The sequence below is a fragment of the Bombina bombina genome, chromosome 3 (assembly GCF_027579735.1).
Source record: "Bombina bombina isolate aBomBom1 chromosome 3, aBomBom1.pri, whole genome shotgun sequence".
NCBI lineage: Eukaryota > Metazoa > Chordata > Amphibia > Anura > Bombinatoridae > Bombina > Bombina bombina.
The window spans coordinates 561,149,560-561,176,789 of NC_069501.1; the positions used below are offsets into that span (position 1 = coordinate 561,149,560).

At 38.9% G+C, this 27,230-nt stretch overlaps 1 protein-coding gene across 1 annotated transcript in view; it reads left to right on the forward strand.

Annotated features, from left to right (window-relative positions):
- HIVEP3 (HIVEP zinc finger 3) overlaps positions 1-27,230 on the forward strand; it is a 609,889-nt gene that overhangs the window by 348,234 nt on the left and 234,425 nt on the right. Inside the window, exons 3-4 of the mRNA XM_053707095.1 lie at positions 5,208-5,260; positions 6,273-11,539. Of these exons, the coding sequence (XP_053563070.1) occupies positions 6,731-11,539 (4,809 nt within the window). The 5' untranslated portion in view covers positions 5,208-5,260; positions 6,273-6,730. The remainder of the gene's footprint in view (positions 1-5,207; positions 5,261-6,272; positions 11,540-27,230) is intronic.

Here is a 27,230-nt window from a genome sequence, read left to right on the forward strand (position 1 = left end):
AGAGGATTACGACTCACTCAACTAGAGCTGTGGCCTCTTCTTGGGCCTTTAAGAACGAGACTTCTATGGAGCATATTTGTAAGGCAGCTACTTGGTCCTCCTTTCACACTTTTGCTAAATAGTACAAATTTGATGTTTTTGCTTCGGCGGAAGCAGCTTTTGGGAGAAAGGTTCTGCAGGCTATGGTGCCCTCAGTTTAGGGTCCGCCTCCTTTTACCCTCCCGTTGTTTTCATTTAGTGTCCTCTAGAGCTTGGGTATTTGTTCCCACAAGTAATGAATGAAGCAGTTGTCTCTCCTCCAATTAAGATGGAAAACATAAATTATGCTTACCTGATAATTTAATTTCCATCTGTGGGAGGAGAGTTCACTGCTCCCGCCCATTTCTCCGTTGGGCAGACCTAAATTTAATATCATTTCTTCTGGCACCATTTATACCCTGATATTTCTCCTACTGTTCCTTGTTCCCTTGGCAGAATGACTGGGGGTGAGGGGAGTGGGGGAGATAATTAAGCCTTTGGCTGGGGTGCCTTTGCCTCCTCCTGGTGGCCAGGTTCTTAATTCCCACAAGTAATGAATGAAGCAGTGGACTCTCCTCCCACAGATGGAAATGAAATTATCAAGTAAGCATAATTTATGTATTTTGAAGGGTAAGAAGGGTAAAGGTTTCTGGAATAAAACCATTTCTGCTTTTGTGAAGGATCTCAGCCTGTAACGTGTGGAATTTTACTCTTCTTTTTTAACCACCTTTGAATAGTAGTACAAAGACAGTAATTTATTTTGAAATTATGCATTTTCTCTGCAGTTTATTGATTTTCTCCTATATGGCACAGTTATGGACTTATCAATTAGTTATCTGAAAATGTCTGTACTTTCATTTTTTTTACTGTAAAAAGCTTGCTTGGTTCACAGTTAGATAGGTTTATGAGTTTGAATTCTTTCTATTTCTCTTGATTGCTTAAAAGAAAGAAGTTTTATCCAATTTAAGCTTTGATAGAGCTATATTATTTAAAAAAACATCGTCCCCATATTTGAATAGAAGGCTGTTGTTAAGTTATTTTTTGGGAACAGGTCTTTTCATTATTATTCCTGTCTGTGTTTGCATTGATGGCCTGGGTTCTGTATCAACGACTTGGTAGGTAATGGGTTTCTCATGACCATTTTTCCTACACTGTTACCAGTTCATAAAGAAATAAGTAGATTTCTAAAAATTCTGTTTTATTGGGCATTTGCTGTTTACCTTGACATTTTTCAGATTCCTCCAGATTCATAGAAAATGTTCCAGGTCTTAAACATCCCATTGGCGTTAACATTTGGTTCTCCGTTTAGCTTAATTATTTTTGAATCACACTTTTCAACCCTGTTACAAGTTACTTAATTTATAGTTATTTATATGAAGGCGTTTTATTAACAGATTTTTAAAGTTTAAAGGGATATTCTAATGCAAATATTACATGTTTCATATAAATATACTGTATATATGTGTGTGTATGTATATATATATATTATATATATATATATATATATATATATATATATATATATATATATATATATATAAAAAAAATAAATATATACATACATATACAGTATATATAATATAGCAAGTTCCAATGGGATATGCACTCCTTGAATCCAACTTAATAGGTAACGACCAAGGTGAAATACAGTCTCCATAAGATGACAGCACACACTGGATTTTAAGTATAAAAAAATATTTTTGATTGAAAAAACATAGTTAAAAAAGGGGAAAGTCCATAATCGATAATATCAATTTTTGATGTAAGCAATTGACATTGAAAAATTTAAAGTGCAAATGGATTGGGCCAAGTATGCACTAATTATTTTACACTCTTGTAGTGTCAGACACAGTAGTACTGGTATATAGCCTTGTGTCCTTGGAGTAGAAATCTCTCAGAAGTCTCATAGTCCCTCCTGACTTTAGTCTTTTGAATTGATAGACTCTGATTCAGTGTGTTAAGTTTATTTTGTGGAGATGAAAGAATATGACGGTTTTTAGTGCATCATTTTAGGGCACTGATTCTCCTTATGGGAACCATTTGTTTTCTAATGATTTTTCTTTTTATTAAAAAGAATATTACTATGCCACATAGATCACTTGAAGATTTGCTTAAGGCCCCTTTCAAGCCTTATTTCTTAGTAATAGTCTTAACTTGTCTGAGGGGTTTATCCATCTTTCAGTTAGTATACTTTGTATGGCTTATCTGAACCTGCTTAATAGAATTCAGTAGATGTAGATCACGCGAGCCAACCAATTTCTAGGCTATCAAGTGCATTGTCTTTTTTAGTTACTTATGTTATTTTTGTGAGGGTTTCATTGCTATTTTGTGTTTTGCAGTGAAAGCCATTGCTTTTTTTTTTAGCACTTTGTGGCTTAAAGTCAAATTAATCTTAAATAGATTGGATAGACCATTACATTTTAAGCAACTTTTTAACTTACTTTTATTATCACTTTTGCATAGTTATCTTGGTACTCTTTGTTAAAGACTAATCCTAGATGAGCTCAGGAGCGTGCACGTCTTTAGGCATCTGGCAGCTGTGTTTACAAGAATGTTAATAACAGTGTTACACATTGTTGCAAACTCTGTTGTCATAGAATGTTAAAGATATATGAACGCTCCTATCAGCATACCTAGCTTAAATCTTCAACAAAGAATGCCAAGAGAACAAAGTCAATTTTATCATAGAAGTAAATTGGAAAGTTATTTAAAATTAGGCTCAAGAATGCCAGATGTTCTTTCCATTCAGTAGGATGCAGTTTGATCATATTTTTCAGGAAATATGGCTTTTGTTGGTCCCCTAAGTAAATAAAATTGTTTCTTATGGCTAAAAGAAATTACTTTGTAAGGGCTTGTTCTCATATAGTCTTTGAAACTTGCTGAAGGAATGTCTCTCTACTTTGAGAACATTGTTAAGAGTTTTTGTCTAACCTCTTCATTGATCCAGTTTTGAAAGCCCATTTATTTTCTGGTTCAGGACTGGAAGCAACTGCATATGTTTTATGAAATCACAATTTTAACTCTAGCTCCTGTAAAATCTTTCTTGCTGGAGAAACAAGTTTATAACCTCTGTTCCATCACTTCAATTTTCTCAGGCTTCAAATAGAACATGCTCATTTCCAGTTTGTTGATCTTCTTTTCAGACTGGAAATAACTTTATTATGGTCTTCTCTGACTTCTGTCAAGTTACAGATCTTAGGGAATCCCTTATTTAGATGATATTATAGTAAAGGTTTCTAAGGCAGTTTTCCACACCTTATTGATGATGCTGTCTCTACAGAGTTATCACTTTACCAAGGTGTATGTGACTTAATCAGAACCTTGTTACTTTAAGTTATCCTGGATGCAAATGAGCTCAGATTTTTCCATCAACGTATTACAAGATTGCCATAAGTTTGATGGTATCCTTTTTGTGATTTATTTTGCCTCATTTCACATTAGGCAGTTGCTGCTTTTGCTATGCTAAGCCACAATTCTAACACAGAATATAGAAAGAAATTAATAAATTATTATACTATATATTCTCTATCTATACTTCCTCACTGGGTAAACGTATCAGTAGCTATGGCTTCAACTATCACCTCTATGCTGATGATACTCAGATCTACCTATCCACCCTTGCACTCTCTCCTTCTGTCCTTTCCCTCATGAGCGACTGCTTATCTGGCATTTCTTCCTGGATGGCCCCTCATCACCTAAAAATCAACATGTCCAAGACTGAGCTTCTTCCAATCCCCCCATCTAATTCTACTTCAGTTTCTAACTTTACTATCACTGTTGGCGGCACCACTGTCTCCCCATCACCCCAAGTCCGCTGCCTAGGAGTTACACTTGACTCCAATCTGTCCTTTATACCCCACATAAAATTTTCACAAACCACCTAAGCAATATCTCCAAAATTCGTCCTTTTCTGAGTGCTGAAACTACTAAACAAATAACCCATTCCCTATTAATTTCCGGCTTGACTACTGTAATAACCTACTAACTGGCCTTCCTTCCTCCCTTCACTGGCTCCCCATTCACAGCAGAATCAAATTCAAAATTTCACTCTGACCTGCAAAGCCCTTGCCAATGCAGCCCCCCCTCACCTGTCCTCAGTCATCAACAAAAAAACTCCTGCCCGCCCCTTACCATCCAACAATGATCTTCTCCTTGCATCTTCTACCATCACCTCCTCCCATGCTAGACTACAGGACTTCTCTCGTACAGCACCAACCCTCTGGATTGCACTTCCTCGAGCTCTCAGACATTCCCCCATCCTCTCCTCCTTTAAACGCTCCCTAAAGACCTTCTTGTTCAGATAAGCCTATCGCCAAATCAGTAACTAATGAATTCCACTTGCCTAATAGTTGCCCTCATTTAACTCCACACTAACATCATTCCCACCTTTGCAGTCCCCACCTCCTGTTTCTCACCCACCTACCCATCTAGATTGTAAGTTCCCAAGGGAACAGGGCCCCCCCCTGTATTTGTTTGTTAAACTTTTTTTCGGTTGTCTCATATTGTACTGTACTTTTATATTTGTTACCATTGGACAGCGCTGCAGAATCTGTTGGCACTTAAAGGGACAGTAAAGTAAAAAAAATCTTTCATGATTTAAATAGGGCATGCAATTTTAAACAACTCTCCAATTTACTTTTATTACCAATTTTGCTTTGTTCTCTTGGTATTTTTAGTTGAAAGCTAAATCTAGGAGGTTCATGTGCTAATTTCTTAGACCTTGAAGACTGCCTCTAATCGGAAAGCATTTTGACAGTTTTTCACCACTAGAGGGCGTTAGTTCATGTGTTTCATATAGATAACATTGAGCTCCGGCATGTGAAGCTCCTAAGAGCAAGCACTGATTGGATAAAAATGCATGTCTGTCAAAAGAACTGAAATAAGGGGGCAGTTTCCAGAGGCATAGATACAAGGTAATTTTAGAGGTAAAAAGTATATTATTATAACTGTGTTGGTTATGCAAAATTGGGGAATGGGTAATAAAGGGATTATCTACCTTTTTAACAAAAAATCCGTTGTTTACTGTCCCTTTAATAAATAAAGAATAATAATAATAATGATTTATTTGTATAGCACCACAAAATTCCATAGTGCTGGTAAATAAATGCTAGGGATTTGACATTTTAATTTCAATAGGGGCTTTTTTTTTACTATATATGCCTGATTCAGATTTTTCTTTCTTTTTCCAGAACTGGAACTCCTAACAATTGCCAAGGGATGGAAATCAGGTTGCTGTTTGAAAGTATGTGTTTATTTCCTTTGTAAATCACATAATCTGAATTCTTACTTGTTGTTAATGACTCCTGTTTCTATATATACCTGATCATATAATCCTTTTTTTTTTCTTCTTCAATAAAGGATCCCTTTCACAATTTACCCTCTCTGTAACCCTTTCCATCACTTTATAGGTCTTTGCATTGGCTTTATTTCCTCCTATTTTTTCAAAGTATCTTTCTGTAAATTATTTTGTCACTCCATGTATCTTGTCTATCACATCTCTCTATTATCTTTTAGTATAAATTTCCCCTTTCCATCATCTTATCTAACCATACAATGTCACTTCTAATAATCATAACCCCCTTTTTTTAATTTCCTTAATTCTCAGTATAACTTCTCCCTATAACTCTACCTGTATCCGTATAATAGCTATCTACAACTCCCATCCAATGAATTTTATCACACCTACAGTTTCCCTATATAGGGCTAGATTATAAGTGGAGTGCAAAATATCGCTTTTATAGGCTCTTTCTCATGCCGTGAGACACAACATGAGATTATAGCGCAGTGTAGGGGGTATGTTGCGCATCGATGGGCAGCAAATGTTAATTATATATGTATATAATTATATACATATATATTTAAGGAACACACAGTTCCCCATAGACCGCAATGTAAAGGCACCCGCCACACCCACCACTTTTAATCACTAAAAACTGCTTTGTGCAGTTGTTTTTTAATTTTAAAAAAATGCTAAAAAATTTTTAACAGAAAACTACAAGACTCTAATCTCTGGTTAATTTTCTGAGCGCTAATTGCTACCACGATTGTAATGGCTGGTTATTTATTGCCCGTCTGCAAATGGGCAAATTTGCGATAAATTAGTGCTCCACTTGTAATCTCGCCCATTATTATCACCACATATAGCATCTTTCTTGGTGGAAGCATTACTAGTAATCATGAATTTATAATTAATTTGTTTCAGCCACTCATATCTGTATGTAATTATCTAAAACTCTTTATTTTTTCCCCTACAGATTCAATGTGACTTCTGATCTTTAATTTTTTTACTTGCTGGGAAGAAGGAACACTTTTTTTTTTTTACAATGCCTAAAAGGTTACATTTCCATAGAATTAAATAAGGAAAAGCTGAAGCACTTTGAAGTGTGGAGTGGGAAGACAGAAATTCAAAATGATAAGGCTTAAACCCATGGAGTTCACAAGAACAATAGTCCAGCTAAACATTTTGAAACTCTCTTTTAAGTAACCTATCATGGACTACAAATGTAAACTTTGTTGATACCTGGACTTTTTATTTATTTTATTCCACATTCTACAAAAAGACTGACCAAAATACCTTAAGCCAACTTTCTATTCTGGGGGCTTTTTTTTCCTGAGTGTCATGCAGGTTCTCCACAGATTCTACCATGGTTATTAGCCAATGCTGCCCTACAGGACTCTGCAAACATAACACTGCAAGCCCTTTGTGTAGGTAATGGAGCAAGAGCAAAAGAGCATAAGGAAGTTGGAGGAAGGTGTGAGGAAGAGGATAACTAAAGGGGAGACATTGCAGGGCAGGGTGTCACCAACTGAAGGCTTCCACAGCAGTTCCAAGGGAGACATTGTGCCACAGCAATTATTGCCAAGTTCTGTAAAAAACCCAAGAGAGGGTGCACCACGGAGAGTGGGGCGGCCCTGTAAGCCAAAAGGTCTATCACAGCTCCAGGGTTCCAAACCACAGCCCACATCACCAGCATTTATGGCACCCAGAGCACCTCATGGACATAGTCTTGAAGGGCCAGCATGGCAGTTAGCAGATCCAATACAGCCTGGTCCATCAAGATCTCTTTCTTCTGCACTCCATACACAGCTAAGCCCCTCAGAAGAACTGTCCACTGAGAAAGCTTATATCCACCGCCCATCTCAGGTTTCAGTAAAACAAGCAGAGGAGCACCACAAAAAAGAGAAAAAACCCCAAAAGCCAGGCAAATATATATGCCAGTACTGTAGCCGGCCATGTGCCAAGCCAAGTGTTCTTCAGAAGCATATCAGATCTCATACTGGAGAACGTCCTTACCCCTGTATCCCATGTGGCTTTTCTTTCAAGACAAAAAGCAATCTGTACAAGCATAGGAAATCTCATGCTCACAGGATAAAAGCTGGACTGGCCTCAGAAATTGGTGCAGAGATACATCCGTCCAGTTTAGATTTGGATAAACTTGGAAGGGAAGAGATAGAAGATCCAACTGAAGGAGAAAGTACTGATTCTGAGGAGGAGACAAGCACATTACCAAGCATGGCAGAGCTCTCCCCTCTGCAAAAGCATGGCCTTTCATCTCGTTCCTCTCATAGTGTTGGGAGCCAGCATGGAATGAGTCATGATGTTTTCTCCCTGGCCCAACCAAGCACATCACTAGGAGTAAAGGAGAGCACAGCATTTGCAGACCCCTCTTTTGATTCTAGTCAAAAATTAGAAGACACTCACTCAATAAAACAGAAGCTTGCATTGCGTCTTAGTGAGAGGAAGAAGGCCAGTGAGGAGCAGACATTCCTCAGCCCAGGAAGCAAAGGAAGCACAGAATCAGGTTATTTTTCTCGTTCAGAAAGTGCAGAGCAACAAATAAGCCCCTCCAATACCAATGCCAAGTCATATGCTGAAATCATCCTTGGGAAATGTGGGAGAATTGGGCAGAGGACCTCCATATTGACTAATCCTGCCCCACCTCAAGGAATATCAGATGAGAAACCAAGCATGGTGCCATTATCTTTGCCCAGAACACAGGTTATTGAACACATTACAAAGCTTATTACCATAAATGAGGCAGTGGTAGACACCAGTGAGATTGATAGTGTTAAACCTCGGAGAAGTTCACTGTCAAGACGGAGCAGCATTGAATCTCCAAAGGCAACATTATACAGAGAGCCTTTCCAATTTGACTTAAAGTCTCCAGGATCCATGGGTCAGATGGATCCCAAGAATTTAGCTGAGAAAGTGAAAGGAGAACATTCATTCCTTTCACTTCAGCAGTCCCACAGTGCCACAGAGACTGTGCCTCTTCTGCGAAGCCACTCAATGCCTTCTTCTTGCACTATAAGCTCTCCACATCCTTTTAGAGCTAGTTACTCATTTGATGAAAGGATTGTTGATTCTGACGTCTTAAGCCACAGTCAAGCATTTTCCTCACATCCACGGCTATTAAAAAGACAACCAGCAATAGAGCTGCCTCTGGGAATGGAGTACACAACAGAGGAAGGAAGCTCCACAAGTAAAGACATCCCTTTTAACCCATCTGAAGATCCAGATGCCAAAGAAAGTGAAACTTCTAAGAAGTGTCGCAAAGGGGGAAGAATAAAGGGTTTGATCTATGAATGTAATATTTGTGGAGCAAGATATAAAAAAAGGGGCAACTATGAAACCCATAAAAAGTACTATTGCTCAGATGTACACATCATGAAACCTCAAACTGTGGTGCCTCATAGCTCAGCAGAAACCGAAAAAGGTTTAGGAGAGCATGAAACTTGGCCTCAGATAATACATTACAAACTTGGGCATGGCCTAGAACTCACTCCCCTAAGAAAAAGACGGAAAGAGAAAAGTCTAGGTGATGAGGAAGATCCTCCCGCTTTTGACACAACTGAATATCGTCCATCTGCCACAGTAACAAGTTCCCACTATGCCACATCTGACACAGATTTAAATATTTCTAGAAATGTAGCAAAGCATTCTGCTGATCAGAGTGAACCAATGTCATTGTCAGATGCCCCTCTCAGTATGCCAGCTTTGGAAAGCAAAGAGAGGACGACAATATCTAAAGAGATCTCTGTCATTCAACACACCAGCTCCTTTGAAAAGGCCGAAACCATGGAACTTCTTAGTAGTTTTGAGGATGAAGAAAAGCCTCTAGCAAAATCTTCCTCTTTCACTTTAAGTCAGCATCCTCGGCCATCCCAATCGCTGCAGCCAAAATTGGTTCGTCAACATAATATTCAGGTCCCAGAGATTCTTGTCACAGAGGAACCAGACAAACCAGAAGCAGAACCTGAACCGCCCATAAAAGAAGAAAAATTAGAGGAGTTTCAGTGGCCACAGAGGAGTCAGTCTCTTTCTCAACTTCCTGCAGAAAAACTCCCTCCAAAAAAGAAAAGGCTTCGATTAGCAGAGATGGCCCAGTCTTCTGGAGAGTCCAGCTTTGAATCAATGTCCCTCACACGTAGTCCGAGCCAGGAAAGTAGCCTATCTCATGCATCCAGTCGTTCAGTTTCTTTTGATCGTGAAGAGATTACGAAGCCTGAGGTATCAGGGCAGACATCCGAAACGTTGTCAAAATCCTTTGTGCATCACATGCTTACTGTACCTTCACATCATCAACAAGTTAGAGAGATGAGGAGGTCGGCATCAGAGCAAACACCAGATGTATCTCATACATCCCAGATAGCTGAGAATCGGAGCAAATCATTTGATTATGGAAGCTTACAATTCCCAGCGTCAACATCGGGACCTACAGCACAAGAGAGGAGAAAATGTTTCTCAATCAGACAGAGTTCCCTTAGCAGACAAGTGGAACATGAACCAGAATTAATGCAAAGAGACTGGAAAGAAACAGAGACACTTTCCTCATCAAGTCAAGGCCCCAAATCCACCCATCAGCCTTTTCCTACATCACATGAGTCTCTGCCTACTGAGTCTTCCCAGCAAAAGCAAAGTTCTAAGACAGACCAACCCTTGACTGAAGACACAGAGAAGACTTACTTACCACAACAGCTGTCCCTTTTTCATGACCAGCCCCTATTGAAGCTGCCAGAAAATCCTTCAGAACTTATATCTTCTCAAGCAATGAGTGATTTGCTCTCTAATCAATTTCCTCTTTCATATGTCACTCCAACTGTGTTTCAAACACCAACACTGCCCTTACAACATACACTCCTCCACCCAAGTCACATTCAGATACCCCAGCATCTAACTCCTCATACAGACATTCCTTTTAGAGAACAGTCTTCATTTTTATCTCTTCCCTCAACTTTCTTACTGTCAATGCGACCCCAGTTTGCACTTCCTTTGCCCACCGACATCGGGATGCACTATTCACAATTAAAACCAATGATTTCACTTCCAGTGGGGACATCCAGCTTCTCTCCTTGCAAGACTTACTTTTTAGAAAACTTACATACAACCCCAGACAACCCATTGACATCAGAGTCCTCCACCCAGGCTGTCCCAGTTTGTTCTGATCCAACTGTATCTCTTGTTGTTCCAGTAAGAGTTCATACTCATATGCCTTCCTACGGTACTGCAATGTACACAACACTGTCCCAGATCCTTGTCACCCAGCCACACTGCAGTTCTTCTGCTGTGCTGCGGACATTTAATGAAAGCAAATCCAAGGGTTTTGACTTGGCACATATCTTGCCAGAAGATCAGAGCAACCTTTACCAAGCTCCGTACCTCCATGTGCCATTTCCAACAACACAATCCAGCAGTTATATCCCTTTCAAACCAGCAGTTGATAGTCATCTTGGGTTGGATGGAAGTTCCTCATCTGTTGGAGGAAGCAAGCGTATGTTGTCTCCAGCTGGTAGTCTGGAGCTCACCATGGAAACACAACAACAGAAAAGAGTAAAAGAGGAAGAGATTTCAGACAATGAAGGTCTGGGGGAAATCTTGAAACCTTTGTCTGGGGCACATACAGACTTTTTAGAGAGTAAGACATCAGATATTACTTCTTTGGTTACCAGAATTCAACGCAGCACTGAAATTCTAGCACAACCTTCTGTTGCCCCTGAAAACTTTGCTGTGAAAGAAAAAAGTCAAAGCCCATTAACTCCAACACTTCCTGGGCCTTCAAACAGCAAGTCGCCTGAGAAATATAAGGAACAAAAGTACACATGCAAAGTACAGATCAAAACAGAGGATTTTGCAGACATCTTAGAGCCCTCTTCCTCATTTACTGCTTCCACCTCTGGGACATCTGCCAGTCTTGGAGACTTGAGCCAGCAAGGAGGTACACAGGCTAGAAAGGTACAGAGTTTCCCAACCCTTCATACAACTACAAATGTCAGTTGGTGCTACTTGAACTATGTGAAGCCAAATCATGCCCAGCAAAATGACCGAAGGGCTTCTGTTTACGCTAGCTGGTGCATCAGTTTATACAACCCAAACCTTCCTGGTGTCTCCACTAGAGAAGCTCTATCCCTCCTGAGATCAAAGCAGAAGAATTCCATTGAGATCTACTCTATGGCTGATGCTTTACAGACAGACAGGAGCCTATTGGTGCCTTCAAGAGAGAGGAAACCCAAAATGACTGAGGTGAGAGATGTTTCTCTTTGTGACATGGCTGATATTGGAGCAGTGAGGTGATGTCCAAAGGTTGTTTAGCCCATTAAGATCAGGCAGCATTTGTCAAAGGCAGCACCTGGGAGGGAAAATGTTTTCCTTTAATCAGGTATGACCAATTAGTGGCCCATGGGCCACAGGTTGCCCTTTGCACTACTTTTTGTGGTTCCTGGGAAATAGCAGAACTAAGAATGTGTGTCATAGTTTTAGTGCACACAAGAAAAAGTAGAACTAAAAATGTGTGTTTTAGTGATTTAGGGTGGGAGGGTGAACAAGGTCACAACTCAAAAAAAAAAAAAAATTGGGAGATCAGCAGATCCTGTAACCATGGGCATTTTTAAGAAATGTATATATTATTCTATGTCTATATTTTCTTTATGATTATTTAATACAGTGCTGTAGTTGAGTATAAATTGTAGTGGAAGGAGAGTTGGGTCTAAGAATTAAATTGCATCATCCCCTATGTCAGCACAATGTCTTGCAAATAATATATTGAGGCCTATGTATCATAGGTCTTGCGGACCTGATTCGACAGTGCGGATCAGGTCCGCAAGACCTCGCTGAATGCGAAGAGCAATATGCTCTCCGTATTCAGCATTGCACCAGCAGCTCACAAGAGCTGCTGGTGCAACGCCGCCCCCTGCAGACTCGCGGCCATTTGGCCGTCAGTAGGGGTTGTCAGACAACCCGATCGTACTCACTCGGGTTGAATTCAGAGCAGACGGACAGGGTCTTTAGACCGCTGCTACATAACTGCTGTTTATGGCGAGCCTGCAGGCTCGCCAGAAACACGGGACATCAAGCTCCGTTCGGAGCTTGATAGATAGGCCCCATTGTGTTTGACATATGTTTATATTTAACCATAGTGTTATAGTTATACATTTGCCTTAAAGGGACATGAAACCCAAAAATGTTCTTTCATGATTTAGAAAGAGCATACAATTTTAAACAACTTTCCAATTTACTTTGTCTAATTTGATTCATTCTCTTTGTATCCTTTGTTGAAAAGTATATCTAGATAGGCTCAGTAGCTGCTGATTGGTGGCAGCACATAGATGCCTCGTGGGATTGGCTCCCCATGTGCATTACTATTTCTTCAACAAAGGATATCTAAAAAATGAAGCAAATTAGACAATAGAAGTAAATAGGAATGTTGTGTAAAATTGTATTCTCTATCTGAATCATGAAATAAAATTTTTTGGTTTCATGTACTTTTAATTAAAAGTAATAAGACTCTATGGAAATCTTTATTGCAGTCCACTACAAGATATTTCATGGAGGCTCCCAGCACTACTAAAACATGAACTCTTGAAGCGTATATAGTTAAAAATCTCATTCTGTCACTTCATTCAATTCAGTTTGGTTACAGTCTTATATTCATTTTTTAATTGTTTTAAAAAGTTCAGGTTTAAATGTTGATACAAATTTATATAACAAGGTAATTAAAAAAAATTAAACTCACCCTTGGAGTGCTTTTGATCGGCCCACTTTCTGACCCTGCAAGATCCATTTTACATAGCAAAATACAAATGTTATATTTAAAAAATGCATTCCTAAATGTAGTGCTAGACAGAGAAGACTAATGGCCTGATTCTCTGAAGCTCTTTGGTCTTTTGAAATTATTTAACAGAACTGTGAGGTCCCTCAAAGAATTTTAAAAAGTCTGTTTATCACTATGCATGGTTCCTGATGTGAAGGAAAGCACCTACAGTGCAATATAATGCTATAAAAAATAATATATATATATATAATATATCAAAATGTACAAATTAAGTCTAGCACTAAATACAAATATAATATCCGTAATGTGTGCCTGTCACAATGGAGTATCTGTGTTCCTCCAAAAAATTACAGTCCATATATGCAATGTGACAGCACCATAAATGTTTTTAAAGGTGATTTTTGTCTTTATTTAGATTCAAAACCTAAAAAAGCGACGTTTTGGATCTACATGGTCCTTAATCAGGCATATTTAGAACAGGTGAACACAGACATTTAAAAAGGCTATCTGAACCAATCAAACCACACATTGCTTTTTAATTCATATTAACCCCTACCTATCCAGGTTAGACATACAATAAAATAGTGACATCTAGTGGTATCAGAAGCAGAAATACAAAAGTATAAAATCAAATGCAAATCATAGTCCCTATTCAGTATGAATGAAGAGTATTCAAAATTGAATCCACTATACCTCCTTTTGTTTTCATCTGAGTTCTCTATTCCCCCCCCCTCTCCTATATTGGGGAATATGGTCAATGACCTGAAAACAGAGCTGACTGACAGTATGACCCATTTGTGTAAAATGTGCTGAAACTGGCAGAGTCACATCTTTGGATCTTATTGAGGTATTGTGTTGACAAAATCTATCCCTAACGTCCAGGGTGCTCTTGCCAATGTAACAGCCCACATGGGCATTTTAGGAGAGAGATGACGTAATCTGTCTGACAGGTATATAGGTCATTAATTTTAAGTTGCTTTCTTTTGTCATTTAGAGCCAGATATTTACCTTTAATAACAGAATTACATTGAACACAATGCAAGCAAGTGTAACATCCTTTATTGGGAGTTGTTAGATAGTTAATAGCGGTAGGTTTAGTTGTACCCACATCCGCCCTAAGTTATCCCTAAGGTTCTTTACCCTACGGTATGAGGGTATAGGTGGCAATTTAAATGATTCTACTTCAGGATTGTATTTTGACAATAGATACCAGTGCTTTCTTACAACCCTAAAGATATCTTTGCTCCTATCTTTGGGGATTTCTCTTCATGCTGACAAGTTTTTGATACCAAGCTATTTAGATACAAAACCTAAAAAAGCGACGTTTCAGACCTACATGGTCCTTAATCATGCATATTTAGAACAGGTGAACACAGACATTTAAAAAGGCTATCTGAACCAATTAAATCACACATTGCTTTTTAATTCATATTAACCCCTACCTATCCAGGTTAGACATACAATAAAATAATGACATCTAGTGGTATCAGTAACAGAAATACAAAATTATAAAAAAAAATGCAAATCATAGTCCCTATTCAGACCGTATGGATAAAGAGTATTCAAAAATTTGATCCACCACACCTCCTTTTGTTTTAATCTGAGTTTTCTATTCCCCCCTCTCCTATATTGGGGAATATGGTCAATGACCTGAAAATGGAGCTGACAGTATGACCCATTTGTGTAAAATGTGCTGAAACTGGCAAAGTCATATCTTTGGATCTGATTGAGGTTTTGTGTTGACCAAATCTATCCCTAATGGCCTGGGTGGGAGTAGTTAGATAGTTAATAGCAGTAGGTTTAGTTGTACCCACATCCGCCCTAAGTTATCCCTAAGGTTCTTTACCCTACGGTATGAGGGCATAGGTGGCAATTTAAAGGATTCTACTTCAGGATTGTATTTTGACAGTAGATACCAGTGCTTTCTTACAACCCTAAAGATATCTTTGCTCCTATCTTTGGGGATTTCTCTTCATGCTGACAAGTTTTTTATACCAAGCTATTTAGATACAAAACCTAAAAAAGCGACGTTTCAGACCTACATGGTCCTTAATCATGCATATTTAGAACAGGTGAATGCAGACATTTAAAAAGGCTATCTGAACCAATCAAATCACACATTGCTTTTTAATTCATATTAACCCCTACCTATCCAGGTTAGACATACAATAAAATAATGACATCTAGTGGTATCAGTAACAGAAATACAAAATTATAAAACAAATGCAAATCATAGTCCCTATTCAGACCGTATGGATAGAGAGTATTCAAAAATTTGAATCACCATACCTCCTTTTGTTTTAATCTGATTTTTCTATTCCCCCCTCTCCTATATTGGGGATTATGGTCAATGACCTGAAAACGGAGCTGACTGACAGCATGACCCATTTGTATATAATGTGCTGAAACTGGCAAAGTCATATCTTTGGATCTGATTGAGGTTTTGTGTTGACCAAATCTATCCCTAATGGCCTGGGTGGTCTCGCCAATGTAACATAGCCCACATGGGCATTTTAGGAGATAGATGACGTAATCTGTCTAACAGGTATATAGGCCATTAATTTTAAGTTGCTTTCTTTTGTCATTTTGAGCCAAATATTTACCTTTAATAACAGAATTACATTGAACACAATGCAAGCAAGTGTAACATCCTTTATTGGGAGTAGTTAGATAGTTAATAGCGGTAGGTTTAGTTGTACCCACATCCGCCCTAAGTTATCCCAAAGTTCTTTACCCTACTGTATGAGGGCATAGGTGGCAATTTAAAGGATTCTACTCCAGGATTGTATTTTGACAGTAGATACCAGTGCTTTCTTACAACCCTAAAGATATCTTTGCTCCTATCTTTAGGGATTTCTCTTCATGCTGACAAGTTTTTGATACCAAGCTCTAAGTAGTAAGTTGAAAGTGAATTGCATTCCCAGTGTTTTTTCTGCTACTGTTGCCTCACATTGGCCTCCAGAAACACTGTTCATATCCCTATGTGTACTTGAACTTTTTTGAACATCGAACATTTTTTTTATCCCTCTTGGGAACTTGCAGAACAGCCGTATCAGATCTTGCAGTAGCAACTTACTGAACAATTAACTAGACTCCTGTTGAAGCTATGGTGCAGAATCCACTCAAAGAAGACACACACACGCTCATATATATATATATATATATATATATATATATATATATATATATATATATATATAGGGAGTGCAGAATTATTAGGCAAATGAGTATTTTGACCACATCATCCTCTTTATGCATGTTGTCTTACTCCAAGCTGTATAGGCTCGAAAGCCTACTACCAATTAAGCATATTAGGTGATGTGCATCTCTGTAATGAGAAGGGGTGTGGTCTAATGACATCAACACCCTATATCAGGTGTGCATAATTATTAGGCAACTTCCTTTCCTTTGGCAAAATGGGTCAAAAGAAGGACTTGACAGGCTCAGAAAAGTAAAAAATAGTGAGATATCTTGCAGAGGGATGCAGCACTTTTAAAATTGCAAAGCTTCTGAAGCGTGATCATCGAACAATCAAGCGTTTCATTCAAAATAGTCAACAGGGTCGCAAGAAGCGTGTGGAAAAACCAAGGCGCAAAATAACTGCCCATGAACTGAGAAAAGTCAAGCGTGCAGCTGCCAAGATGCCACTTGCCACCAGTTTGGCCATATTTCAGAGCTGCAACATCACTGGAGTGCCCAAAAGCACAAGGTGTGCAATGCTCAGAGACATGGCCAAGGTAAGAAAGGCTGAAAGACGTCCACCACTGAACAAGACACACAAGCTGAAACGTCAAGACTGGGCCAAGAAATATCTCAAGACTGATTTTTCTAAGGTTTTATGGACTGATGAAATGAGAGTGAGTCTTGATGGGCCAGATGGATGGGCCCGTGGCTGGATTGGTAAAGGGCAGAGAGCTCCAGTCCGACTCAGACGCCAGCAAGGTGGAGGTGGAGTACTGGTTTGGGCTGGTATCATCAAAGATGAGCTTGTGGGGCCTTTTCGGGTTGAGTATGAAGTCAAGCTCAACTCCCAGTCCTACTGCCAGTTTCTGGAAGACACCTTCTTCAAGCAGTGGTACAGGAAGAAGTCTGCATCCTTCAAGAAAAACATGATTTTCATGCAGGACAATGCTCCATCACACGCGTCCAAGTACTCCACAGCGTGGCTGGCAAGAAAGGGTATAAAAGAAGAAAATCTAATGACATGGCCTCCTTGTTCACCTGATCTGAACCCCATTGAGAACCTGTGGTCCATCATCAAATGTGAGATTTACAAGGAGGGAAAACAGTACACCTCTCTGAACAGTGTCTGGGAGGCTGTGGTTGCTGCTGCACGCAATGTTGATGGTGAACAGATCAAAACACTGACAGAATCCATGGATAGCAGGCTTTTGAGTGTCCTTGCAAAGAAAGGTGGCTATATTGGTCACTGATTTGTTTTTGTTTTGTTTTTGAATGTCAGAAATGTATATTTGTGAATGTTGAGATGTTATATTGGTTTCACTGGTAAAAATAAATAATTGAAATGGGTATATATTTGTTTTTTGTTAAGTTGCCTAATAATTATGCACAGTAATAGTCACCTGCACACACAGATATCCCCCTAAAATAGCTATAACTAAAAACAAACTAAAAACTACTTCCAAAACTATTCAGCTTTGATATTAATGAGTTTTTTGGGTTCATTGAGAACATGGTTGTTGTTCAATAATAAAATTAATCCTCAAAAATACAACTTGCCTAATAATTCTGCACTCCCTGTATATATATATATATATATATATATATATATATATATATATATATATATATATATATACATACATACACAGTATCTCACAAAAGTGAGTACCCCCTCTCACATTTTTGTAAATATTTTATTATATCTTTTCATGTGACAACACTGAAGAAATGACACTTTGCTACAATGTAAAGTAGTGAATGTACAGCTTGTATAACAGTGTAAATCTGCTGTCCCCTCAAAATAACTCAACACACAGCCATTAATGTCTAAACCGTTGGCAACAAAAGTGAGTACACCACTAAGTGGAAATGTTCAATTTGGGCCCCATTAGCCATTTTCCCTCCCCGGTGTCATGTGACTCGTTAGTGTTACAAGGTCTCAGGTGTGAATGGGGAGCAGGTGTGTTAAATTTGACGTTATTGCTCCCACACTCTCTCATACTGGTCTCTGGAAGTTCAACATGGCACTCTTTGAGGATCTGAAAAAAAAATTTGTTGCTCTACATAAAGATGACCTAGACTATAAGAAGATTGCCAAGACCCTGAAACTGAGCTGCAGCACGTGGGCAAGACCATACAGCAGTTTCACAGGACAGGTTCCACTCAGAACAGGCCTCTCCATGATCAACCAAAGAAGTTGAGTGCATGTGCTCAGCGTCATAGCACACTGCGTCAAATTGGTCTGCATGGGCCGCAGGGCAGTATTGTAACATGCCTGTATAACAGTGTAAATTCGCTGTCCCCTCAAAATAACAACACACAGCCATTAATGTCTAAACCATTGGCAACAAAAGTGAGTACACCCCTAAGTGGAAATATCCAAATTGGGCCCAAAGTGTCAATATTTTGTGTGGCCACCATTATTTTCCAGTACTGCCTTAACCCTCTTGGGCATGGAGTTCACCAGAGCTTCACAGGTTGCCACTAACATCCTCTTGCACTCCTCCATGATGATATCACAGAGCTTGTGGAAGATAGAGACCTTGTGCTCCCCCACCTTCCGTTTGAGGATGCCCCACAGATGCTCAATAGGGTTTAGCTCTGGAGACATGCTTGGCAGTCCATCACCTTTACCCTCAGCTTCTTTAGCAAGACAGTGGTCATCTTGGAGGTGTGTTTGGGGTCGTTATAATGTTGGAATACTGCCCTGCAGCCCAGTCTCTGAAGGGAGGGGATCATGCTCTGCTTCAGTATGTCACAGTACATATTGGCATTCATGGTTCCCTAAATGAATTGTAGCTCCCCAGTGCTGGCAGCACTCATGCTATGAGGTACAAAAACCTTCCAGTACTGCCTTAACCCTCTTGGGCATGGAGTTCACCAGAGCTTCACAGGTTGCCACTAACATCCTCTTGCACTCCTCCATGATGATATCACAGAGCTTGTGGAAGATAGAGACCTTGTGCTCCCCCACCTTCCGTTTGAGGATGCCCCACAGATGCTCAATAGGGTTTAGCTCTGGAGACATGCTTGGCAGTCCATCACCTTTACCCTCAGCTTCTTTAGCAAGACAGTGGTCATCTTGGAGGTGTGTTTGGGGTCGTTATCATGTTGGAATACTGCCCTGCAGCCCAGTCTCTGAAGGGAGGGGATCATGCTCTGCTTCAGTATGTCACAGTACATATTGGCATTCATGGTTCCCTAAATGAATTGTAGCTCCCCAGTGCTGGCAGCACTCATGCTATGAGGTACAAAAACCTTTTAAGGAACACAACTGCTGTACCTTTAAATATTTGTAGTGTTTCACTGAATAATGTGAAATCCTTTATAGGAAAAAGGATTCAGTATATATAAAGTGAAGTTTAGTAAAGGGTTAACTCTGTATATTACTTCATATACAAATAACTCTAGTTTATATACTTAAACTAGAGGAAAATAATAGAAACCAAAGTCCAGGAATTTGCAGCAAATAAAATAATACTCAGGTAATACTGAAATAATAACTTCAAATAGAGGAAATATTGGATAAACAGTCCTTTGAATGAATGAATCTGTACTTTTCAGGCTTAAGAAACAGTCTTTGTATTATTCAATCAGTTCAAATACTTTTAGTAAAATGTCTTTCTTTACCTTGCTTGCTTGCTCTTTTAATTACACCTGCGACCGCTGTGATCCCAGATCAGTTAGTAGTTGTAGAAGGCTGTAGGCGATAGTTATTAGAGGATTTTGGAGATAGTTTCTATCGGTAATACAGGAGCTGCAGCGGTCTTTCTGTGAGAGGAGGAATTGGAAGAAATTACTCTTACCGCGATCGGTAGCGTCTGACGTCACAGAGAGGAGGAGAATGTAGAGCCGTTGGTCCGGTCCGGTATTATTGCTGATTCCTTACAGGTATTGAATAAGGCAATGAGGAAAGATGTTTTGTTTAAGTAATCCGGGCAATGCTTGCAGGTATTAAGCGGTTAGATGGAATAAGTAGATCTGCGGTTAATCATTTAACTTTTGTAGTATTTCCAAGCTGCGTAAGATAAGCAGATTATGAGGCTTCTGTAAGTTGAAAAAACAACAATGACTTAATTATTAATATAGTGTCAGTAAGCTTAAATATTCCCCAATGAATTCAGGAAATCTGGATCAGGTAGGCTTCAGGTAAAAAATTACTAAGCAATGAGTAAAAGGAAGTAGTTAGGTTTTAAAGGCGTTGTCGCCAATCAGATTGTTTGATGCAGTGTACGATGTATGGTCTGAGCACTGACAGGCTGACCCCCCACCCCTTCAACCTCTGCAGCAATGCTGGCAGCACTCATACGTCTATTTCCAAAAGACAACCTCTGGATATAACGCTGAGCACATGCACTCAACTTCTTTGGTCGACCATGGCGAGGCCTGTTTTGACTGGAACCTGTCCTGTGAAACCGCTGTATGGTCTTGCCCACCATGCTGCAGCTCAGTTTCAGGGTCTTGGCAATTTTCTTATAGCCTATGCCATCTTTATGTAGAGCGACAATTCTTTTTTTCAGATTCTCAGAGAGTTCTTTGCCATGAGGTGCCATATTGAACATCCAGTGACCAGTATGAGAGAGTGTGAGAGCGATAACACCAAATTTAACACACCTGCTCCTCATTCACACCTGAGACCTTGTAACACTAATGAGTCACATGACACTGGGGAGGGAAAATGGCTAATTGGGCCCAATTCGGACATTTCCACTTAGGGGTGTACTCACTTTTGTTGCCAACAGTTTAGACATTAATGGCTGTGTGTTGAGTTATTTTGAGGGGACAGTAAATTTACACTGTTATACAGGCTATACAGTCACTACTTTACATTGTAGTAAAGTGTCATTTCTTCAGTGTTGTCACATGAAAAGATATAATAAAATATTTACAAAAATGTGAGGGGTGTACTCACGGATAATATATATATATATATATATATATATATATATATATATATATATATATATATATATATATATATAGTGACTATTTATTTAGGAAATTGTCGTGTTTGCATCCAAAGATAGTCATTTTATTTTTACTTTATGGGTGGGACCACCAACGATGGGAACCTTGTGTCATATTAACTCAAAAGTCTTACAAGAGTTTCCCAGAATTAAGGAAACCTCTATTTTCCTAGTGGGCAACTTTTCCCACAACTTGTATTCATGCTGATGCTTGCAGCTTTTACAATAGGAACAGATGTGATAAGCACTTTTGAGAGATAACTTTGTTATTTGAGCTTTAAGGATGTGGCTCACCATGCATCCCTGTAGTTTTGTCTCACTTCTATCTTTTATAAAGCTTCACAAATTATTATTTAGACAACAGATCTGCCATATTTCTCAGGTTGAAGCAGAAGAGACAAAAATATGACAGCTAACTCTAGCACACAAGTTAATTACAATCTGATAATCTGCATTTAAAGGAGAATATTATTTATCTTATAGATTCCACTCACACTATATGATTCTATTTCTATTATTTCTGTTTGTCTTCTTAGCATTGTTACCAATTCATATATTATGTTACCACTATGGATGGCTTTTAATGACCATTATTGGTTGCAATTTCATTCGCCCAAACAGAACCTTGTTATATCCCAACAGATATCCAAGGGTAAAACACTCACCACAGTTTCAGCAAATACAGGTTCAGAAAGCATTTTTTATTTAGCAGAGGTTATGGAGTGTTTGACAAGTAAAAGTGATAATATGAGTTCATTAAAAAGTTTCTTAAAATTGCATGCTCTATCTGAATCATGAAAGTTTAATTTTGATTAAATTATCCCTTTAAGCTTGTGATTGTTATTGTCAGGGTTCCTAAAATATATAGGCATAGATTAAAAGTGGAGCGCTATTGATAGCACAGGGTGCTCTATCAGTATCGCAGGACCACGCTAGCATTAGCACGCCCTATACGTTCAGTGGATATTGCGACCAAGCTAAACATCACTCGTATTACAAATTGAAAGTTATCTGTTTCTCTCGCATGTGAAGGGCTCAAAAGTGTATATATAATATGTATATATTTGTATGGTGTATGTATGTATGTGTTTATATGTTTACATTTGTATGTATACACACATATATATATGTACACAAAATATAAAAAAAAAAACAATTTTCAGAACAAAATGACTTCTTCAGGCAAAAGTCAGTATTTTGTGTGATCTCCCTTGGCACTAAGCACATCCTGAACTCTTTTGGGGAGACTGTCCTGAAGTGTTCTAATGTAATCTTCTATGTAATCTTCTATACCAGGCTTCTTTCAGCAATTCCCAGAGTTCTTCTTTAGATCTAGGTTGTCTTTTATTTCTTTGTCTGTCCAGGTGATCCCATACTGCCTCTATATTATTTAGGTTTGGACTCTGTGGAGGCCAGTCCATGACTGTCAGTGTTTTATCTGCTTTTTTTCTTTCCAAATATGATTTCACTGCATTAGCAGTGTGCTTGGAGGTGTTATCATTCTGAAAACTAAAACGAATCCCAATCAGGCGCTTTCAAGAAGGAATGGCATTATGAATCAAAACCTGTATGCTCTTTTCAGTATTCATGATTCCATTGGGACAATATCGCCAACACCACTGGCAGAAATGCAGCCCCAAACCAGGACAGACCGTCCCCCATGTTTCACAGAAGGCCGCAAGCACTCATTCTTCCATCTCTCTCCAACTCTTCTTCTCACATATTGTCGACGATTTGACCCAAAAAGTTCAAGCTTGGATTGGTCACTTCATAATACTCTTTTCCCCTGATCTTTATTCCAATCTTTGTGAGCTTTAGCATATGTTAGCCTTTTTCACCCTGTTCCCCTTCCGAAAAAGTGGTTCTTGTCTTCTACCATTCCACAAGACCATTCCTGATCAAGCTTCTTCGGACTATAGAAGGATCAACTTGGCATGCCTATGAAGCTGCCAGATCCTGAGCAAGGTCCTTGCTTGACTTCTTCTGGTCTGTCAAAGAAGAAACTCTGAGAAACTTCTCATCAGATTTTGAAAGTTTTCTTGGCCTTCCAGTCCTTTTTTTTACCTTAACCTCTCCTGATTCTTCAAATTTCTTTGTTACAGCTTGAATACCACGTCTTGAGTATTCAGTTTGTTTGCTGATTTCCCGTTGAGAGTGGCCTTACTGATGCAAAAGTATGATTTTATGTCTGTCAAATTCTTTGATCTTTGGCATTTTGAATGGAATGATGTGATTGAAAGTTGGTCTTATTAGCAAGCTTCCAATGAATTAAACTCATACCACATGTGAATGTAATGTCTTGCACAAACCTGGTGTAATAGACCTTTTTTCACAACAGTCATTTTGACATGAAATAGTAGGACAAATACAGGTGTTCGCAATGAAATTAATTAGGGTTCCATTCCATTTAGGTTTACGAGAGTCAGGTTCCTGCTATTGCTCAAGTGTAAGGGGAGGTCACACTAAATTCTTGCCACTTTAGCCTATAGAAGCTGTTTTTCTGATTTTGTTATTTTTTTTTAATACTGCATACAAATATCTTGTTATTTTCTGGTTGTATTCTAATAAAGAGAATGAGAAATAATTATATATGGTCATTATACCATTGCTAAAACAACAAATCTAATGGTGGCCTAAGACATTTGCACAGTACTGTTTATGTATATATGTGTGTGCATGTATATATATTTTTTTTGAGAGAGAGAGAGAGATAGATAGCTATAGATGTGTATATATATATATATATGTATATATATATATATACAGTATATATATATATATATATGCATATACATACACGAACATCAATATATAGATATATTTATTTAAAATTAAAAAGAGCATTTTCTTCTAAGTGAAGAACAAAGGTATTTAAAGTATTTATTAATGCAGCTTCAGTTTAGTGTAGTTGTCCTAGCGCACCTTTGGGTTAGAGCAAGAGTGAAAGCCAGAAGAGACTTTTGTGGCCCGCCCCATAGAAGTCTATGGGAAAAGGAAGTTGGTTAGCACTGCTGTTGCTGTCTTACCTCCAAATGTTAGCCCGCCTGAGTCTTTTGCTCACGCACTAGCATTTTATGTATTAACTTGTAATTCAAGCTCAATAATAAGACTGATATTGATTTAACTTGAGTGGTGTTATCGCTCAATAGTGCTAATATCTTTGCGATCCATTGTAATCTAGTCCATAATGTACTAGTTTATAAACAAGACAGAAGAGACAGCCCTTTTCAGCACCCATTTTAATGGCTGTCAGCATACTAAAAAGATTAACACTGTATTTTTGTGTTGTCAAAAGCAACATTGATAATCTACCTTTATTTAACAGTATATATTGGCATTATCAAAAATAATTGTAAAAATGTCAGTTGGTCCTGATAATATTCATACAAGGAACTTTGATCTGTACAAGCTACCCCATTAACTGATCTGCTTAATTAATCACTATTGACAGGAGTTTTTCCAGATGATTTGAGAATAGTGAATGTAGTACCTTTTCATAAAAGGGCGGTAGGAAAGAATCTGGTAACTACAGACTAGTCAGTTTAACTTCAGTAGTAGGGAAATTAATGGAAACTCTCTGAAACAAAATAATTATGACTTGCATAAAGACAAACAGGGTTTTACTTCAGGGAGATTATGTTAGACTAATCTAATTGACTTTGATTATGTAACAAAAGTATTAGACCAGGGTAGAGACTTTGATTATGTAACAAAAGTATTAGACCAGGGTAGAGACTTTGATTATGTAACAAAAGTATTAGACCAGGGTAGAGCAGTTGATGTAGCATATCTAGATTTCAGCAAAGCATTTGACACTGTTCTATGCAAAAACAAAAAAACACAAACTGTTTCTCCTTGGTCTAGACTAAAAAATTATGATATGGGTAGAATGCTGGCTTAAAGTGAATGTAAAGTCGAGCAGAGTGCGCAACGGTAATTGGAAGTTTAGCACAAATAAGCATAAGTTTAATTCATAATACTAATCAAGGCTTATATTTTCAATATTAAACGTGTTAAACAAAAAAATATTACCGCCGTTTCTCCACCAACATTATTGTAATTTTTCGTCACGCATGATGATTCAACAATCCTCTAATCAACATTGCCCCCCGGGGGGCCAACCCTTTTTCTAACACACCCACGCTATAATCTGCGCATTCGGCAAATACAAATCCTTTTTAGTGGATATGCGAGCTTCAGAGCTACATATAAAGTGGGCTGGACTGCTCTAATCGTCAAAGACTGGGAAAGCAGGAAGTATTGTTGGGGAGGAGTAGGTGAAGAAAGTGTATACAATGTAAAACCTATTTATACATTAAGCCATATTTGTGATAAAAAAAAAAAAACTTGGCAACTATGTTTATGTATAGCTAATATATGCCTAGCAGGTTTCGTGACCAGTTTACTTTATTTTCTTCTTAAATGGAAAGAGTCCACAGCCGCATTCATTACTTTTGGGAATTAAGAACCTGGCCACCAGGAGGAGGCAAAGACACCCCAGCCAAAGGCTTAAATACTCCTCCCACTCCCCTCATCTCCCAGTCATTCTTTGTCTTTTGTCCCAGGAGGTTGGCAGAGAAGTGTCAGAATTTTTAATTTTTGTTTTTTGTCTCTTATGGAGGGTAGTACTCTTCAGCATGGGACAGGAGTTTTAAGTAGTCCTGCCATTCTCTCAATAAGGGCTTGGATTAAAGTTAGAGTCTGGAGATGCAGGGAGAGTCTTTCTGCGAAACCATCCTGACTCATGTTACCAGCTCCTCAAGCAATTGGCGTTGTGGAACTTCGCTCCGCTGCCTGCTTTCTTGTCTCAAGTCTATGGCAGAGGCGATGCTACTATCCGTCACACTTGAAAGGCCGTGTTCCTGTTCCATGGCGTAGATTCCGGTAAGATAGTTTAATTTTACTTTATTTCTGAATGTACTGTAATGTGAATGTTTTCCCGGGAGGCTACCACCTTGCGGGTCTAACTTAACATAAGGGTCTCAGTGAATCTCTTATAGTATCTTGGAATCAAGGGTTAATATCTCCTGAGGAGGATTATTGAACAGGGGGTTTATAATCATGTTTATGTGATTCAACCTGCTTATGTGTGATATTTATGGGCTCGTAGATTGGAACATTGAGGCCTTTGTAAGTGACGCAGCCTTTTGGTTGGGCACACTTTTTTGGACTGTACAGTTCACCTTGTGATTGGGTGTGGTTACGTTCCGTTTTCCATTTCTGCATTTCCGACCGTGTGGTGAAGGAAATATTCTAGTCCGCAGGGGTCTGGTCATAGGAGGTGGTGAGTGCCCCAGCCATTGTGGGTGTCAGGTGCCGTTTTCGTTTTACTACTTTGGTCCATATTTATATATCCTCTATCCAGTTATGGAGGATTCTGATGCTGAGACTGTGCTAATTTCAGATTCAGTTACGGAGGATATTGAGACTATTTTGATTTCAGATTCTGTGTCCTGTGACAAGTCCGGATTGGCCTCGTTGACACATGTCAACCAGTTTTGCTCCGTATGCCATATAAGTGCGCCTTGTTCCTCGGGCTCGGGGAGTCAAGGGACAGCTGAGCCATCCACCTCTGGGGGTCCTGTCCTCCAAGAGGCAAGTTCCCTACCAATCTATACTTCTACACATGCGGGTAACCCAGTTTATGATTCCTCCATGCAGGGTGGCGTGTTCCCCCCCGGAGGTTGCAGCACGTTTTCGCTTCCGCATAATGTTGACGATTGTTCGTCTGCAGTGTCCAGATGTTTATTTGAGAATGTGCTTGTGCCCTATTGTTCCATGCCTTACGCCTTGGGGAGGGCCTCTACAATTCCCCACGGGTGTAACTGTCCCTGAGTGTTGTGCCTTTCGTTACAGGATTGCGTGGTTTGGCGTATTGCACAGTCATGTTTTTCAGTTAGACATATGGGGATGAGGTAATCTCCTGATAGTCATTTGATTAATATCTTTCCCAGTTTTTTGGAAGATAGGGCTTCGTTTGGCTGGTCCTGCGGGTAGGCCTGTGTATTTTTGG